The sequence below is a fragment of the Botryllus schlosseri genome, chromosome 2 (genome assembly GCF_051294905.1).
Source record: "Botryllus schlosseri isolate E-star chromosome 2, Bs_hap1, whole genome shotgun sequence".
NCBI classification, from domain to species: domain Eukaryota; kingdom Metazoa; phylum Chordata; class Ascidiacea; order Stolidobranchia; family Styelidae; genus Botryllus; species Botryllus schlosseri.
In genome coordinates, this window is record NC_137237.1 from 23,871,887 (window position 1) to 23,890,281 (window position 18,395).

An 18,395-nucleotide genomic window follows, 5' to 3' on the forward strand; every position below is an offset into this window, starting at 1 on the left:
TCTCACGGTACGGGATGCAGGATGTGGCAACAAAAGAAACATGACCTTGAAAACTCCCAGGTTCGAATTGAATATTGAAACTAACACACTATATACAGGATTGTGGTTGGTGAGTTCTAGTTACAACAGCCTTGCTCATCAATGACAATTCTGACCGAAGCTTGGGAACCGAAGGTGATAGTGCATGGTTTGTAACTGGATTCGAGCGGCGATTTATTTGTGCGTATTCGATGAGAGGTGGGCAAACTATGGCCCATCGAGACGTTTTGTACAGCCTGCGAAAGTATGAAGAAGGAATAAAAATAAGTTCGTAAAAATTAATGGAAAATCAAATTGATTACAACTCCATCCAACTAAAACGTTTTGCGTTACATCTTGTTAAACACAACTTATTTAGTATGTTATCGTATCCCAGATGTTATTTTGATTTGCAGGTATGGAATAGATATCTCTTACTGTGACAGAATGATTTATGATTGGCAATCGCCGGTAGCTGTTTAGCCAAGAAAGTTGTTTTTTCCGTTGAGGCACTGCGATGGAGCTCCGGAGAACTTCCGATACCACCAATGTCCTCCACATTTTAGGGCAAATAATTATACCTCTTCAGCCATGTTCATGCCACACAGTTAATGAGTCAAAGTGTTACGCGTGTTCGATTCACGGTGTTTTTCCCGCGAACACGCTTTTCTGGCAAATTTAAGGCTGGAATTGCACATATTTTCAAATTGGTTGTTGTTCGTCCTGTCGTCAAAAACAAATGTTAGTGCAAAAACAGGTACTTTGAACAAATGCGCATATATGCTAGTCAGAAGTATTGCCACACTCTGGTATGCAGCATCATCTCATGCTGACACAGTCAACCATTGATCTGTGAACAAATGAGAACAAGGTGCATGAGATATCACTCCAGATCAATTGGAACACCATACCGACGGTGCTCGATCTAGTGCAGTGGTTCCCAACCATTTTCGACTCATCGCCCCTCTATCAAGCTCGACACAAATTTTCTCCCCCTTACTTATCCCAAAAAGAGGATATAGAAACGGGAATTTTATTCACCCAACTCTGATAAGAACAGGTCATTTGTCCGAGTAGGTACTCGGAAACCAGTTTACGCGTCTATTTTCCGTTGAGTCGACCTTTTTTTAATCAACTTTAGCTCCATATCCAGAATTAGCCGTCTTCACGTGAATTTATTGGCTATGTTAAGTAAATATATCTCACTGGACGTTCTAAACTTTTCGCCCCCTATCGCCCCCCAGTCGCCTCATTTGGTATTTTCGCCCTCTTGTTTCTCAAAGTCGCCCTCGTTGGGAACCACTGATCTAGTGCATTGTTTTGCTTATGCAATGAAGACTTTCATCTTGAATGGCAAGAGGGAAAGTTTCAACGACCTGACCCGGAAAGGAAGTTATATACTAGTATAATAATACAGCTGTCGCTTAGTATAGGTCTCTTCGAATTTTGAGGTTGGCAATAAGATTACTCACATAAGTACCTTGAACAAGGCAGGAGTCGGGAACCTATGGCTCGCGAGCCATATATGGCTCATTTTGTGATTAAATATGGCTATTTGAAAAAATTATAATTTGGCACTTTCTTTGCATTTTATTGATCGATATTATTGCTGCAAGTTTTTGGTGAATTTTCATTACGACCTGGATAATTATTCTTGTTGTAGCTAAGATAGGGTTACCATATTTCTGTAATCCAAATTCCGGACACTCTTTAGCGCCCACTACTGGATTTCAAAATGAGCTGTGACGTCACACTAGCAACGCTTTACTCATAGACCAGAGGTGGTCACGATCCGGTTCAGGAGTATATGGCTGTGTGTTGGGTGTAACCGGGACCGAAACCACTTTTTTCCATCCCCTTCCCGCCCAAATAAACAATGATTTTGAGCCCACCATAGGGTAATCGATGCCACTTTCGGGGAGGGGGTGCTGTATGATTCTATATGCATCTGGTCGTTAAATTTTTTTGAATGAATTCTGTCAATAATATTGGTTGTTCCATAAATTACTATATAGTTACTACTCTCCGCCCGCATGATCAGAGTTAGCGGTAGAGCTGGTGGAGGATGATGAATTCGAAAATACGGGGAGCGTAATTGTACATCGCTAAGTCATGTTCATGTCCTACCGACAAGATTTTTATTCAGCCTTATGCCGATGCGCACCACGGAGCTTTATAAACACGCCACATCCAGTGGTTTCCAACCTTTTATAGTCGCCACTCCATCTCCAATTTGAAAATGTTCCGGGGCCCAGATCTAAATTTGACGAGCTGATTACTAAAAGAAGTCAGCACCTTTGCCCAAACTTTCTCGCGAGCTATTTTGGAAGCTGATTCCGTTCAACATGTTCGCGAACCCCAGAATAAAGGCAAGCGACCCCCACGTTTGGTACCACTATCGTTTAATATAGCATTTAGACGGCCTTAACGATATCTAGGAATATACCGTTCGCGTATAATTGCGATTAGACTTATTCCAGTAAATGAAAGTTGTTTTTATTTATATTTTATTGCAGTTTTGGCAAGGGTGGTAGTCCCCATATTAAAATTAATAAATGTGATAGTAAATCGCGCGCAGCGCGAAGAAAAATGTCATGCATCAGCATAAATATCCCCCAAAATAATGTTTTTATGTTGCTTTACGAAACAATTATGAGGCTACGTCAAAATTCCGGACATTGGGCATATTTTAGCAATTCCTCCTGGACGCTACTTTGAACACTGAAATTCCGGACATGTCCGGGAAATCCCGGACGTATGGCAACCCTAAGCTAAGACAGGTCTTGATGAGGTCAAAACAGTGACGTATTATGGACGGGTTTAGTGGCTCAAAAAAATCCTTTCAAAATCCTAAAATTCATGCCAAAAATCTGCTGCTCATAACTCCTCATTATCTGTTCAATAGGACCGTAATAATGGACCAGTACTATGATAGGACTATTACGGTACCTTCAAGCTCTTTAGAGGTATTCATTAGCTTAGAAGACAAATCTAATCCGACGAGCTCAATACGAATTCTGCATAATGGCTAGAACAAAGTTGCAGTCAACACTCCGATATCACAATTCGCTGTAATCAATATTGTACCATTGGAATCTTGGATTGCATAACACATTGATTAATTTGAGCGAAAAGCAGACATGACGACGCCTGTATGACAATGAGGTTTTTAAATCCACATTGTCTCCCTGATCATCAGCGCGAAAGGAACGGCCTTGGAAGTGAAGGTCCTCGTCGAACGTCGAGCGGTACGGACGTGTTTTTGACGCTAAGAAAGCAGTGTTGCCAACCTCGCGGTTTTCCCGCGAATTTGGGCGTGTCGTTTTCGCGATTCGCGGTTTATTTTCAGGAGTCGCGGGTTGCTTGTTTTTGGGCTTGTTTGATTTTTTATCAAACTTGTATGGTGAGCCTGTTAACAAGTTGTATTTGCAGTTTTTGACACCAATCTTGCAACAATTCAACAAAATCAACAAGCTTTTTCAGTCCGAATCCGGAGATCATCTAAAAATGCAGGATTATCTGTTACTATTCTTTCGCTCCTTGGTGTCAAGGTTTGTGATACCCTCGTACAAAATGTTTGCTGTACCGACTTCAAACCTACGAAATGCATGCTGGAGCGGTTTAATGAAAGCATGTTTCAGGACACTGTGGATGTTGGACAGGAAAATGACATCGTTTAACATGTCAGGCCTATATCTGAGTGAATTGTATTGTAAATACAATGTTTTGCATCCTAAAAATTGTTGCTTGTTTTTGGGCTTGTCTCGGCTAAAAATTCGCTTGTTTGGGCTTGTTTTTCAGATTGATTTTTTTTTTGCATGTTGTTGTAAAATATTCTGTAACACTGTAAGGAAGATAACTAGCTTTTGGACCCGTTTAGTACGGGAAAGGACGAGATATTACTGGATATACTCGATATATACTGAATATACTTGATATTGGATATACTGGATAGCTGGATATACGACGTAGCAATTCAGGAAATATCCTATTAACAATGGCGACGGCCATGGAGACGTACAACGCTGACGATACCGATGCACAAAGAAATGCTACACAGGTATCATATGCAACAGTAACAGAAAGAGCAGAGAATACAACAGTACAGGGAAAAACCAACCAGGAAACACCGACGTTTAACCATACCAGACCAAATACTTTTTATATAAAGGGAAATGAAGACATTCAGGTCGTTACAATAATTGAAGAATTACAACACAACAGCATCACAAGTAAATACTACAAATACATTGCAGGCTTATATGAGCTGAGGAATGGAATATGGATTATGAATTTGATCACAGAAACCAATGGAAAGAACTTGAGAGATGAATTGTACCACCAGATGAGACAAAACCCTAATGAAGCAAAATTCCGCAATATAACTTTCGAACTCCCAAGACGTCCAACGACACACCTCATTGTTAAAGGAATACCATACGAATCTAAAGAGGAGGATATAGCCGAACAATTGAGTGACTACGGTTTCGGGACAGTTATTAACCAGACCAGGGTCTTCAGAAGAAACACGAACTGGTATAATGGTTTCACTAACGTCTGGGTGGAAGAATTCAGAAAAGAAAACATGCCCTACCATATAAAAGTTGATGGGTATGGATGCCTCATCAGAACAGCTGAAGACGCTTATCAGAAGCGATGTTACAGCTGTAATCTGACGGGACATATTGTAAAGGAATGCCCGAATGAAAAATTGGAATGCACGACGTGCAAACGACTGGGTCATCGTGCAGACGAATGCAGGTCCAAACTTCGACGAGACAAACCCGGGTATACGGCCGAGCATGGAAATGCTGAAATAGCCAACAATGAAACAGTAGATACGGTTGACCCGAAAACAACCCGGAATGACGACATGAAAAGGAACGAAACAAGGCAGACGAGCCAGGCAATTATCAAAACATACTCCTCAACTGACGCCGCATTCGAAATTGCAGACTCAACACAGGAAGAAACCGAGCCAGAGCAAGCCGTGTTGGAAAACTACAATACTGACCAACACAGGGAGATACAGACGGCCGAAAAGCCAGCCATCAAAAAGCCGTCGGATACGAAACCTCATAAATAGGCAAACAGCGATAGAGTAACTACCAGAGGAACTGCATGCAGCCAAGCGAAAAACCCGAATAATAAGAAGAAGAACAAACGCAACCATTCTCCTAACAGAATCGATGACGAATCTACTGAAACTAACGTTGATTATTGTAAATGAATTAATACAAGATCTGGAACAATATATACAGACCTGCAAATGGCTATCGACGCTATACCCAACAAAATCACGCGCAACGTATACGACAGACCACAAGCTCCGACGATAATGTGAGGGAAAGCTATCAGATAGTGCGCGATAAATTGTATTTATCGACCCACATAACCCAACCATTTCACCCCTAACCTATCCTAACACCCCATCCCATAATCCCAACCCTTCCCCAACCCCTATCACTCCCCCACCAATACACACCCAAATTATCCACCAGCCATCATAAACGATGAAATTACGACTACAAAGACTTAATATGAACAATACACGCATACGAACGCCAATTAGCGGCGGCTTCTACTACGACTTCAACTACAAATTCGACAACGACTGCGATGAGATGACCGGATGATGGGGACGAACCAAACCGAAAGAATTTCATTTATGAAATAATTATTGCTATTTTATGTATACATAATTGAATAAAAATCACAAAAACGGAAGTGACACTCTAAATTACAATTACAAACAAAGCCAATTAGCCATACATATTCCAATTTACTAGGTAGCTTGCTAGCACTATACCGTTTAAAGCAGTGGTTCTCATACTGAGGGGCGTGAAAGCATCTGAAGGGTTCGCGAAGCTGCGGTCAAATGATTTTTTTTCGCGATTTACCACAAATTACTAATTATTGCTCTGTATATAGTCCGAATTTCATATTTGAGAATTCTCTCATCAACAGTCATAACCTTACCTTACATCAAACTATCCGTTGGGATTGCCAGCATTTTGATTGTAGTTGGTGATATGACGATAAGGGGATGCGACATTTTTCACCATCATAAATGGGGGGGGGGGCGTGTATAAAAAAAGTTTGAGAACCACTGGTTTAAAGCTATAGGCTTGTTGCGTAACGTTATGTTACCACCTGCGATTTTGAGAATTGAGAAGTAGTGTACGCCAAATTATATCGGTTAACATTATTCTCAATCTCTGAAGTTATCCTCCCGGTTTAGAGCAACTGATTGAACCATGCATGAATGCCAGTACAACAATTGAGGCATAGCTCTCTTCGCGGATGCTGTGGATTCCTTGGAAAGTCGTCTAACTGTAAAAAGTGTGTTACTGAGGAAGAAACAGTAGACTCACACGTTTAATGTTGTCTAAAATTGTTGATTTTGCGTTAAAATGTACATCTTAATCGCTTTAAGCTTCAAAAAATATCATATGACCCTCACGGAAATAAAATTAAAATAAGAAGCTTGCAAAAGGTTCCCAACCCTTGTATCTAAGCTATGGTTACCATATTTTGGGAATCTAAGAGGACACTTTTTGAAAAATTTTAGACTTGGAATGCAGGAGTAAAATCGGGAAAAAGTCGTAAATTTTCCCAATTTTGTGGTTGGTTGACAAAAAAAGGTCATGTTTCTGGCCCAAGTCCCGAAAAGCCTGCCGGACCGTCACTTGAGCGCTGATTTACTATATCTCAGTCCAATTACAATGTACAGATAACGAAAAGTTCAAAAACGAGGACAAATTCTCAAAAAAGAGGACATTTAGGCGTCCTCCGAGGACACTTTCAAAAAAGTCAAAAGAGAGGACAAATCCTCTTGAGAGAGGACGTATAAGCTTAATTGCCCCATGCTCAGTGTCGTTTTTCATTATGTCGCAAACGTCGGGCAACGGACTTGATTGATATGGGCGCTATAACATGACATAAATGTACACACGACGAATCCCATGTATAGTGAACTTCGATTTCGTTCCTCCATCATGTCACGAATCATTAATTGTGACGTAACCGTCAATTGACATCCACGTACGGCTCATTCAGAATTACAATTGAAAATATAGGGTAAATAAGTCTCTTTTGACGAAAAGGTTCCCGACCCATGCTATATGATATATCTATATGCAATGACAGACACTTTTCTAGCTTATAGAAAATGGGCTGGCTTTTCCGAGAATGCTTTGAACGATTCCAAACTTTCAGTCGGCTCTTTTTCAACAGTGACAACTATAACACATGGGGAAATGAGTTATTGCTTCCTTTGCGAAGAGTCGAAGCTGCAGTGCTTTACGTCATGTGAAGGTGAAAGTAGAAATTTAGGCATGGACTTTTGAGTATTACCAGTAGAATGAATTGGTCAATAATGTTGCTGGCGAGCTTCCTATGTGGGCGAAGTCAAGTATGCCTAGCATGAGAGTAATCAACTGAATTGTGGCTCTGAAATGCTTTTGCTCTCATTCATACGAATCAAATATACTAATCGCAATATATACAGTCGCAACTTTTTGAATAATGATTTATTGTTATTGATGTCGGAGTGGAAGGGGCTCATTTCTCTGTACGCCACAAATAATAAGTTGTTTAGAAAATGGTGAATATGACAGATATTTACTTCTACATCCTAGATTACGGATGATATATTAATTTGAGAGGCGATTTTAAATTATCACACCATTCCAATATTGGCAATTCTAGGCTTAGTTAGCGCATGAGATAATGAACTTGGCGAATGACGAACATATCGAGTAGGTTGGCACTTGAAATGACCATGTAAGTTGATACATATGTCATGCAGCAAGTAAAGTTCGGTTACAATTATAATTACTGCGATGTATATAATGGTTTGATCAGGGATATCTTGAAACTCCAGCAGGGATATCCAGGGATATCCCTGGGTTTGATGTTCATCTTTTTTGCTGAAAATCTCTGTAAAGGGTAGGCATACTCTGGCTAGAGGGCGACATCTGACCGCCGTGCACCTGTTTGAGTTTGATGGGAATTTGGCCCATGACGCGATTTTTGATAAGCTCCACATCGCCACCAGGTTAACGTAGCCAATGTTTTAGAAAATAGTAGCTATGGAATCATAAACATCGATATTTGCCTACTATAAAATGGCCATGGATCTCGGAGAACGGTGTTCACTTTACCAGTACGGAAAGAGTTATATGGAAGCGAGGAGCGTAGTGGTACATTGCACTGCTGCATATTCGAGATCGACCGAAGTCGGCTCCAGAAGCCCATCCTAAGCGTTGTAGGTTTATGAAGAGTATTATTCGTCTTCCGCTCCGCGTTAGCAGTGTCTTCCAGAAGCCTATAGGACGAATGTGGCCCACCGTGCTATAAGTCGCCAGCTCTGGGATCATAACATAGACCTGGAGTAAACTGACCATATATGTTTAAACACCGTGAATACTGAGACAACGGCAACAGCTTGACAAAGAACATACATTTCGAACTTATGACCGATATAGGCATGCATTTCGGTTACATTCTGGCGATGTCTACTACCAACTTCAGTCTTACGAATGAATGCAAACATTATCAACCATGTCCGTCTGCATAATTTCAGAAGAGCATATTTCTTTATGCTACCCTGTCGTAAATAGCGAACGGTCACTGAAGTACGCAAAGTGGCACACCATGGACTTGAATTCGACATGATTGATAATTCCCCTTTGAAATGTTTCATCCAGCCACCAATGCTGCCGAACCCTGATCTATGTAATACATTGTAAATGATGGCGCGTTCGTTTGACAAGTCTATTTTCCAAACTGTCTTTTAGTTGCAATATGGTATTCGTAGGCTAAACTATCGAGCAGATTGTCTAGCATTATGACCTTTGCATAAGAGAGCAAAAGATAATGAGAGTGGCGGAACTATTAATGGTGACTCAATAATTCTATCACCATGAAAGGGATTCTAATAACCGCGTTTTTCGTACTATCGTTAGTTATGATAACAACAGGAGCAGATGGTAAGTACCAAGAGAATAGTCGGTTATATACATTATACAAAATACAGACATGGTATGCATAACAGTGAGCTATTCAAATATGTCTACTAGAAATTGCTGCTAAATTCCAGACCGAGTAAACGCAGTCACCATTCAGTTTATTTGTCATGCACCAGGAGATTGACATAGCCTTCACACGCTCCCCGTCATTCCCTCCGATGCATGAGACAATAATGACCCAAAGCAGAAATCTCGAACACATGGCCAGCGGGACACGTACTCTCCCTAGACTCCAACATGGTGTTCGTATTGTGATCCTGATCATGTAATCCATGGTTTCCATGAAGTTACAAATCAAAATCTGCTCACCAGGACTTATGAGTTTGAGACCCCCGTCCTAAAGATAATGATTGAGCATTAAAATATTCACATACAATGATAGCCAGGCAGTAAAGTGCGTTACTCTTGTTCTCAGATCTTTGGTTCATGTTTGGGTTTATAGAGACGTTGTGGCGCCCCTCTAAAATTTTGTTCGGTCACGGCACCGCAACAATGATTTATGGTCGTTATCATTTGCTATCGCGTAATAATAATGAATCACCGCTCCATAAGGATGGTTTTAGGCACCAGCCAAGTGATCGATCGGTTTTGCTCCTCTCGTGTTCAATATACTTGTTTAAGCACGTCGTCCTGCGGCGACCTTTCGATATGCCTCAATTCTGACGTGGAATAATTCAAATAAACCTAGGATATTATGTACAGTGGCCCCTAACTTTTGTCGTCGCCACACATTTCTAAAAAATTGTTGGAATTACGACGCACCGGTAACCGTAGCTTTTACAACTTTGCCTCGCACCAGCTGTAGTGAATTAATATTTGCGCCCCACTATTATTATGACGTAACAACAACAACAATCATTGGGTTATTATTTTCATCTGAACAAGTTACACACAATGTACAATGCGATGTAACGAACAGATAGGAGGATGTCGAATGACACGCATCAGTAGCGATCCTTTACTCTAACATCCACCTCGGCCTAGAGTGCCCGATGTCACAGTTCAGTTCTTTTCGATGTTGAACTTTTTTGAAGCCGCGGTCCTTTCTACTAGTTCTTTCCATTCCTTGTGAGTGCTTTCTTTCTTCGGGTCTTTTTTCTGGGTTTCAGCGGGGGAAGAGGAGCCCAGATGAACCTCCGATGGGAATCGAATCCGGTCCACCGGCTTAGTTGGCGCTTATCGTTACCACTACGCTATCTCCCCCGCAACGTAATCCGAAGTCCGATTAGAAAGTCGGTGTGAAGACCTGGCTATCAAAGCACTAGAAGTTCTAGTAAAAAAGCATCTACTTATATCGCCGAAAAGGGTTTAAGTACACTCGTTCAGTGGTTCACAACCGCCGGTCCGCCAGATATAATAAAACTTTCTCCGGTGACGACGTGAAAGCGACGACTTCGAGCTGACTAACTAAACCGCGCGCAATTTGCACGATCATTCGTTTTCGATTCATTGCATTTCGTTGGGGGTCGGGTGTCACTGTTGCCAGGTGTTTTCGTGCGGCGCATTGTATTCGTAGTAAGTCTGGTGGTAGTGGGGACTGAGCAAGGTAGCACGGACAAAGTGTTTGGTCCGACTCCAAAACGATTCTTCTCTCGCTGTTCTCAACGAAAAGAATAATATTAGAGTTGTCTCAAATCGGCATATCCACGGCCTTTGTCGTGGAAGATCATAATCGAGTCTCAGCACGTTTATTTGGGCAATGCACTTTTACCTCGACTGTGCAGACACATTACCGTGAAATTACATTTATGCAATCATGAACACATTTGATTGCATAAACATAACTCAAAATGTCACTCTCTAGGACAGTGGTACTCAACCGGTGTGCCGGGGCACACTAGTGTGCCATTTACGTCTCGCAGGTGTGCCGCGAGCATTTTCTTCCAAATGTTGAAATATGCGCAAAATAATTCTAGTCTATAGCAAACGATCAATAATCTAAATCGAGCTTGATGTGACGTTTGCACATTCGACAAATCTAAATTGATCGAGTTCGCGAGTTCGCTTCTCCCGCTGGATTCAGTGTTGCACAATTCAGTGTTGCACAATACATTGTTTGATCGCAGAGAAGAGCAGACATGGCAGGGCCTGTATGATAGGGTTACCATATTTTGGAAATCTGAAAAGAGGACACTTTTTCAGAATTTTCAGACTTGCAAAACCAGAGGAAAATCCTGAAAAATGGTAAATTCCTCCCACTTCGTGGTCGGTTGACTAAAAAAAGGTCAACTTTCTCGCTCGGTGCCCAAAATACAGTTTTTATTTCACTTCATCAGGTGGTTGAATACAAAAAAGGACAACTTTCCCGCTCAGCTCCCGAAATACCCGTCGGAGCGTTATATTTCGGTGCTGATTTAAGGCATCTCAGTCGGCCGTCGGCCGTTGGTCGTAAATTTGACCAAAATTCTCAAAGAAGAGGACAAAATCTCAAAAAGCAGGACAAAAGGGCGTCCTCCGAGGACACTTTCAAAAAAGTAAAAAATGAGGACAAATAATCCTTTTAAAAGAGGACGTATGGTAACCCTACTGTATGACAATGCTGTTTACTAATCCTCATTGCCTCCCCAATTACCAGCGAGAAATGACATTTCTTGGACAGTGGCTCTCAAACTAGATGGCGCGGAACTGCGGTGAACTGAAATTTTTTCGCGCTCTGTGCGATTCACCAGCAATTCATAGTTGTTGCTCTGTGTATAGTCCAAATTTCATATTTGAGAATTCTCTCATCAACAGTCATAACCTTCCATGCCATTAAACCAGCTATATTCATTAGGATTGGCAGCATTCTGGTTGTTTTTTGTGATATGACGATGAGGAGGCGCATAATATTTCAATATCATAAAGGGGGCGTGTCTGAAAAAAGTTTGAGATCCACTTCCCTTGGAAGTGATGTTCGCGTTTACAAATTCGAATTACAAACATAACAATCTACAATGCGATGCCGGCACTTCGGGTAGAACGTAGGCTTGTAGCGCAATGTTGTGTTACCGGCAAGGAATATGAGAATTGAGAAGTAAAGGTTGATAAAATTATATCAGTTAACAAACTTTCTCGCCGCTGAGGTTATTATCTAAGTTGTTTACCAAAACGTTTTAAGTTTCAACTAGATCGCAACAAGCCAGTTATATGGTAGCTGAGGTAGGCTACCAGCTAAAATCCAAAGCCTCGCACGGAAGCGGAGAAACTTATTTTTTCTGCTTGCACTGGAATTGTCAAAAAATGTCTGCGACCAAAGATGCAGATTAATTGAAAACGATTCCGATGTCAATATGATACCATTCGTAGACATATTTGGGACATGTGCAGAGATATTAGCTTATTTGGTAGATATCTTTGAGCACCTAAATAAGAGAAATTCCAGAAATATCTTATCTTTAACCGACAAAATTAGAGAATTACAAGAGAAATTTAAAGTGTGGTCAGTACGAGCAGAAGCTTGAACGTGTAGCATGTTCTTCCATTTCTCCGAAACGAATAACAGGGAAATCGTGCCATCAGCTGTTCGGCATCTCAAATGTTTGCATGCAAAAATAAACGCTTATTTTCCAACACTAGTCACCGAAAACTATATGTAAGAAACCCATTTTTGCCGCAAGAAACCAATTCAAATCTCATAGAGAAGGTATAGAGCTGATTGACATCCGTAATGACGGAAGCTTGAAGTTATGATACAATGAGATGGCTGTCGACGAATGTCGGATGAAAATCCAGAGGGAATATCATTGCATTGGCAAATGTGATAGTAGCATTATCATATGTGCATCCAGACATTGAAAGGATATCCGCTAGAAGTCAAGCGCAAATTTCTACTAACTCTGTTCGTGATGAAATTAAATAATTTTTTTTGCGGTAGAACTGTTCAATTCAATACAGAAACATTTTGGATTGACTGCAGAGGTTATCACATTAGTCATCTTTGCTACTGCAGTGGGTACTGCTAAGTATTCTGGTAGTTTGCAGGTGCCGTGCCAAAAAATTCACAGCCACTGTGCTCGTGTGCCGCGAACTATTTTTCATTTCCAAAGGGTGCCGCGAGGTCAAAAAGGTTGAAAACCACTTCTCTAGTACCATACCAAACAGTTTGATACTCTACACATTTTGGGTTGATTTCAATTGTCGAAGGTCCACCGCGATCCTTCAAACAATTTTTGAAATTTTACCGGTCCGTAATCTGCACTAGTTGACATCAAAACGGGGAAAGGAGTTGTGCTGTTGATGATACTCTTGATGACATGAAATATCTTACTGTCCTACCGAACCTCTTTATTTCAGAGAAGTGCCACCTCAAACGTACAAATCTAATTTTCATGTTGGACGGGTCATCGAGTATATCAAAGATAGAATTCGCAACTGTGAAAGATGTGTTGGTGGCCACGTTAGACGTGTTTCAAACCATCGGACCAATCGGCGTTCAGATCGGTGTGGTAAGCCTAAACTTTTTTTTACGATAACATAAAATCTATGGTTGATAAAAACTGGGTTAGTCATATCAGTATTTTGGACCGATACCAATATCTCCGATATAGCCAATTTTCCCAATAAATGGATATTTTCTGACGATATTATTATGTGACATATTTCGAGTGGAACTTTCGATAAGTGACAGTAATTTTGAAATGCATCCTATATCACCGTCATTCATTTACTAAAATACTACACCAGAGTAAAAAATAGTATTTCCAACTCAAATACGGTCGTTGAGGAAACATACCTGTACCTCAGAGCCAAGGCTCATCTGTGATGCCTCATTTAGTGCAATTTACGACAGTGCAGCGATGAAATATTTTATATTCATTTAGACTTGAGCGCGTATTAACAAGCAATTAGTAGTAATTTTGTACTTCAATGACTAGCCTACTTATAAATTATGGGCGTGTTCAGAATCGCCGTGATGCTTTCCTCTATTATTATTTTTCAGTCTCGCAGTTGAATTCCGTTTCGTAGAATTACATCACTCCTCTCACACCTACCAATCTACATATATCGCGCTGATATGCAGACTAAACGAGTTGGTGCTTTATTTATAGATACAATTCAGCAGTACAGTTCAACTTGAAGTCGACATGCATCACGCAAACAAAGAGACAATGAAAATTACAATCAGGAATATTCAGAAGCTTAACGAAGGTATGTAATATGGGGTCTAGTCTACTTTCTTATCCAACACAACGTGACCATCACCAATCAGAATTCCCCATGAACATGACTAAATTGATGGCGTTTATTATTGAATTAGGGTTAAGTTATCATATGAGCATTCTTTACCCTTACTCCCAACCCTAATCCTACGACACCCCAACCTTAATTATGATTACCAACCCCCAACTTTAAACATCATCCCAACCCTGCTCCATCTTAACCTTTCAATACCCTAACAAGCCTAACTACCCCAACCCTAAGTTAAAGATACCCTAACCCTGAATTTTACCATACCCAAACCCAGCCCTAATATTATGCGACCCCAACTGTGGTGCCCTGCTCTTGCTAACCTTGCAGGGGTAGTGTCACCTTGTATATACTGTTATCGCTGCTGTATTGTGACTTGTATATAATGTAAGTAGTGTTGATGTCTCTTCCCCTAAAAAAAGGGAGATGTGGTGTTATGATATGCTTGATTGATCATGCGATGGGTTTCCGGATTGTTTTGATGACAGACAAGCATGTGGTCTGTGGAGAATACACTTCGAATCCGACTTGTAAAAGTATCTGTCTAAGTAGACAGCTAGAAGCTTAGTGATAATACTACACCAACCTAACCCCCACCCCAACCATAATTTTATGATACCTGTATGTCTTCGCATTTTGTTGCTTGTGATTTCGAACAAATTCCTTGCCATACTAACCAGTTGACTGCGCAGTGACGGCTTCAGATATTATGCAGCGGTGATTGCTAATTAATACTAAACCAATGCATTCAAACTCTCCATATCCTCTAATACAGGGGTTCACAACCAAGGGGTCGCAACCGCAATGAAGTCGTCTGCCTATTCAAAAAAGGTCGCGGAGACTAAAATTAAATACCAGCGACTATTACAAGAATGCCAATTAATTGGGTGATATCGGTGGCTTATTACTGAAAATGTCTGTTCGATTTTCATAGAAAGCGCCACCTATCAACTTGAGGTTGATGTCTTGACAGTTGACACCACTATGTAGATCAGGGGCAGGCAACTTCTCCAGTGGGCGGGCTAGATAAGGGGAAATGAAGTACTTGGCGGGTAGGATTCCTGATTCGATGCCTTAATTGCGTATTATCCACCTATACAAAGAATATATCGTATTCCATGTAAACTTTAAGTTTAAAGCATAGAGACCAACACAGTATTCAATGAATCTATAAACGTAATGTACTTCAATGCGGTTCAATTCAACGAGACATCTGTGGTCGATGTCGATCAAAGTTCTCAACGAGTTCTTTGAACTCTGGCTGCATGTCGGACGTAGAAACCTTTAGTAAAGACTGCACGTGAACGACAGTTAGATTGCAACGCATCTTTGTCTTGTTAATGTTCATGGTCGAAAATGTTTCTCCCAAATGTATGAAGACCCGAACAGAACAAGTAGTTTCATGACCATCTGTCTCATGTTGGCAAACTTTGATTAATATAGTGACCAGGGTTGTAATCAAGTCACAAGGCTCCGAGTCACAAGTCAATCTCACTTTTATAGATCTGACTCGAGTCAAGTCGAGTCTTCAATTCACCACCGAGTCAAGTCCGAGTCCAAGTCATCGAGCAGCGGTTCGAGTCCGAGTCATGGTGTTATGACTCGATTCCGAGTCCGAGTCCAAGTCATTGTGTTGACTGCTCACTTTCCAGTTAAGGTCTTGTTAAACCCACTTTTATAACTCTCTTTGGTGATATCGAATGGTTCGCATTTATATTACACTAATTTTCCTCACATTTAGCCGTTTCTGGTCGCATTTTCAAGTACCAGTACTAATAGACGAAAGTCCAATAAGGTGGTTACTTTACTATTCTTCAAAATTGCAATGAAATATCGGTCTTTGCCGTCTGAGTCTCGAGTCATATGACTTGAGTCGAGTCGAGTCATTTCAGTATTTGGAGAAAATGACTTGACTCGAGTCATTACAACCCTGATAGTGACGCCAAGTAATAATCGCTATTACTTGTGTCCGGACCGCCTCTAATTGTTACACTAATCAGAATAAATTTCACTTTGATTTATTTTTCCGACTTGAGGCAAGGCATGTGACTGAATGCAAAACGGAATTCTTGTCAAGAACGGGAAACAAAGAATCAAAATCACAAAGAAAACAGAACTTTATCCTCATCTTGTGAGACCGGAAACTGTCAGCGAGCCCCTCAAAACCGGTTGGGGGCCTGGCAGGGTTGTAACCAAGTCACAACGTTTCGAGTCACAAGTCAATCCCACTTTTACAGTTTTGACACGAGTCAAGTGGAGTCATTTTCAATTAACCACCGAGTCAAGTCCGAGTCCAAGTCACGGAGTAGAGTGCCGAGTCCGAGTCATATAGCTTTGACTCGAGTTCGAGTCCTAGTCATTGTATTGACTGTTCAGTTCCGAGTTAATGTCATGTGAAACCACCTTTCTCAAACCTGCTCGGTGATATCGACTGCTGCGCATTCATAATATACTAATTTTACCCAGTTTTGTCAGTTTCAGCTATCATTTTCAAGTAACGGTATTGATTTATGAAATAATAGTAGTGTGATAACTTTACTTTTCTTCGAAATTACAATGAAATGACTTTTTTGGTAGACCCAGTCTCGAGTGATATGACTTGGTCCTAGTCATGCGCAATGACTCGAGTACAAGTCGAGTCAATACAGAAATTGACCTGAGTCGAGTCATTTTTCATTTCCAAGAAAATGACTCGAGTCAAGTCGAGTCACCAAAAAATCGCGATTCGAGTCTGACTCAAGTCTAGTCATGACTCGAGTCATTACAACCCTGGGGCCTGGTCCGGCCCGTGGGCCGTATGTTACCCACCCCTCGTGTAGATTAAAGTGTCGGTTGCATAGAAATCAATATGACAAGAAGTTCTCCTTCCGGGACCACTAGAAGTAACCGGTAGTGTTATGTGTTAACAGCCGAGGCCGAATAACTTGTGGATTCTCATCAGTAATAAGCGTGACGCTGAATTCCATTTAGCACTACTTGAATACATCGATTGGATAGGGATAGAAATCATTTCAAACGACCTATACACGGTGCTATAGTCTTGGTAGGCGGGTGTTGACAAGTTCATAATCATTATGTTCCATTACTGCGCACATAGTCGCCAGCTTCTCACATAGGCCGTGAGTTTGGGCGAAGGAGCAGTGCCGACCAATATTCTAGTAATCAACAAGCCATATTCTGAGCGCGGTCGCGGAACGTTTTCAAATCGAGAATTTGGGGTCGCCACAATAAAAAGGTTGGGAGGCTCCAATCGAATGCTATGTGCTCAGTAACATTACAAACCTATAGGTTTTCGCATTGACACTTGCGATATCAAGGTACAAATACCGGAGCCGCTCTCGATTTTGTCGCCACGCAGGCGTTCACAGAAGAGAAAGGGGCGAGGATGGATGCTGACGTGGAAAAGGTTTTGGTTGTTATCACCGATGGAATCGCAGATGACAATATCACGATCTCTCAACAAAAGGTCAAGGTAAATTCACGACGGAAATTCGAAGTACCATCACAATGCAAAGGTCTGCGCTGGGACGCGTACACTGTAGAATGTACAATGTACATTATACATCTAATGCACAGTTGCACATTTTGCACAAGGGTGAAGAATTTGAAAAAGTTTGATAATTCCATTTCCCTAATTTGATCGAAGTAGTAGATCGATGATGGAAAACTCGATGGCAGGATCATTGCTGGCGAAGAGATCATGTCATTCAATTCGAATCTATGTTGTTTTAAGAGCCTGGGAGTAGAGGTTTTCGTGATTGCTATCGGAAACTTTACATTGTTCGACTTCGCAAAACTGCTTGCATCAAAGCCTACGCGTGAACATGTTACAGTCCTCCACGATTATAAAGGAATTGAAAGTGCTCTTCTTTCAATGCAGAAGAAATTATGTGGTAAGATGTTTCCGTACCTTAGGTTTGAAAACTGTGACTCACAAATGCATTTTTCGCAGCTACAATTGCAACAGAGCTGCGGATCCGCAGCAATTTGATGTTATTATTTGTTATTCTGGGTGTTTCGATGATAAATCGATATTCATGGTTATATTATACTAGGCGGATATTCTTATTGATGCTTATCGTTCACAGCTCGACCGACTTTCATTTTGAGCCGTAGGCTTTTGAGAAACTCAGATCATGTAGTAATGTGTAGTAATTCACAATTATCTAGTTGCATATC

The 18,395-nt window shown here is 41.0% G+C and overlaps 2 protein-coding genes across 3 annotated transcripts in view; both read left to right on the top strand.

Annotated features, from left to right (window-relative positions):
• Window positions 1-3,250: 3,250 nt before the first annotated feature.
• LOC145434243 (uncharacterized) lies at window positions 3,251-5,745 on the top strand. Its single transcript, XM_080311592.1, has 2 exons — window positions 3,251-3,297; window positions 3,870-5,745. The coding sequence occupies exon 2, from the start codon at window positions 4,016-4,018 to the stop codon at window positions 5,102-5,104; it is 1,089 nt and encodes a 362-aa protein (XP_080167718.1). The 5' UTR covers window positions 3,251-3,297; window positions 3,870-4,015; the 3' UTR covers window positions 5,105-5,745.
• Window positions 5,746-7,351: 1,606 nt separating this feature from the next.
• The window catches only part of LOC145434245 (uncharacterized), a 42,726-nt gene continuing 31,682 nt past the window's right edge, over window positions 7,352-18,395 (top strand). The window contains exons 1-5 of one of the 2 annotated variants that reach the window (XR_013913311.1): window positions 7,352-9,011; window positions 13,323-13,474; window positions 14,078-14,177; window positions 17,534-17,688; window positions 17,950-18,109. Coding sequence is in view for 1 of the 2 variants with exons in the window: in XM_080311593.1 (XP_080167719.1) it covers window positions 8,945-9,011; window positions 13,323-13,474; window positions 14,078-14,177; window positions 17,534-17,688; window positions 17,950-18,109 (634 nt within the window). In the remaining variant the exon portion in view is untranslated. The remainder of the gene's footprint in view (window positions 9,012-13,322; window positions 13,475-14,077; window positions 14,178-17,533; window positions 17,689-17,949; window positions 18,110-18,395) is intronic. The other variant, XM_080311593.1, reaches the window with a different exon arrangement.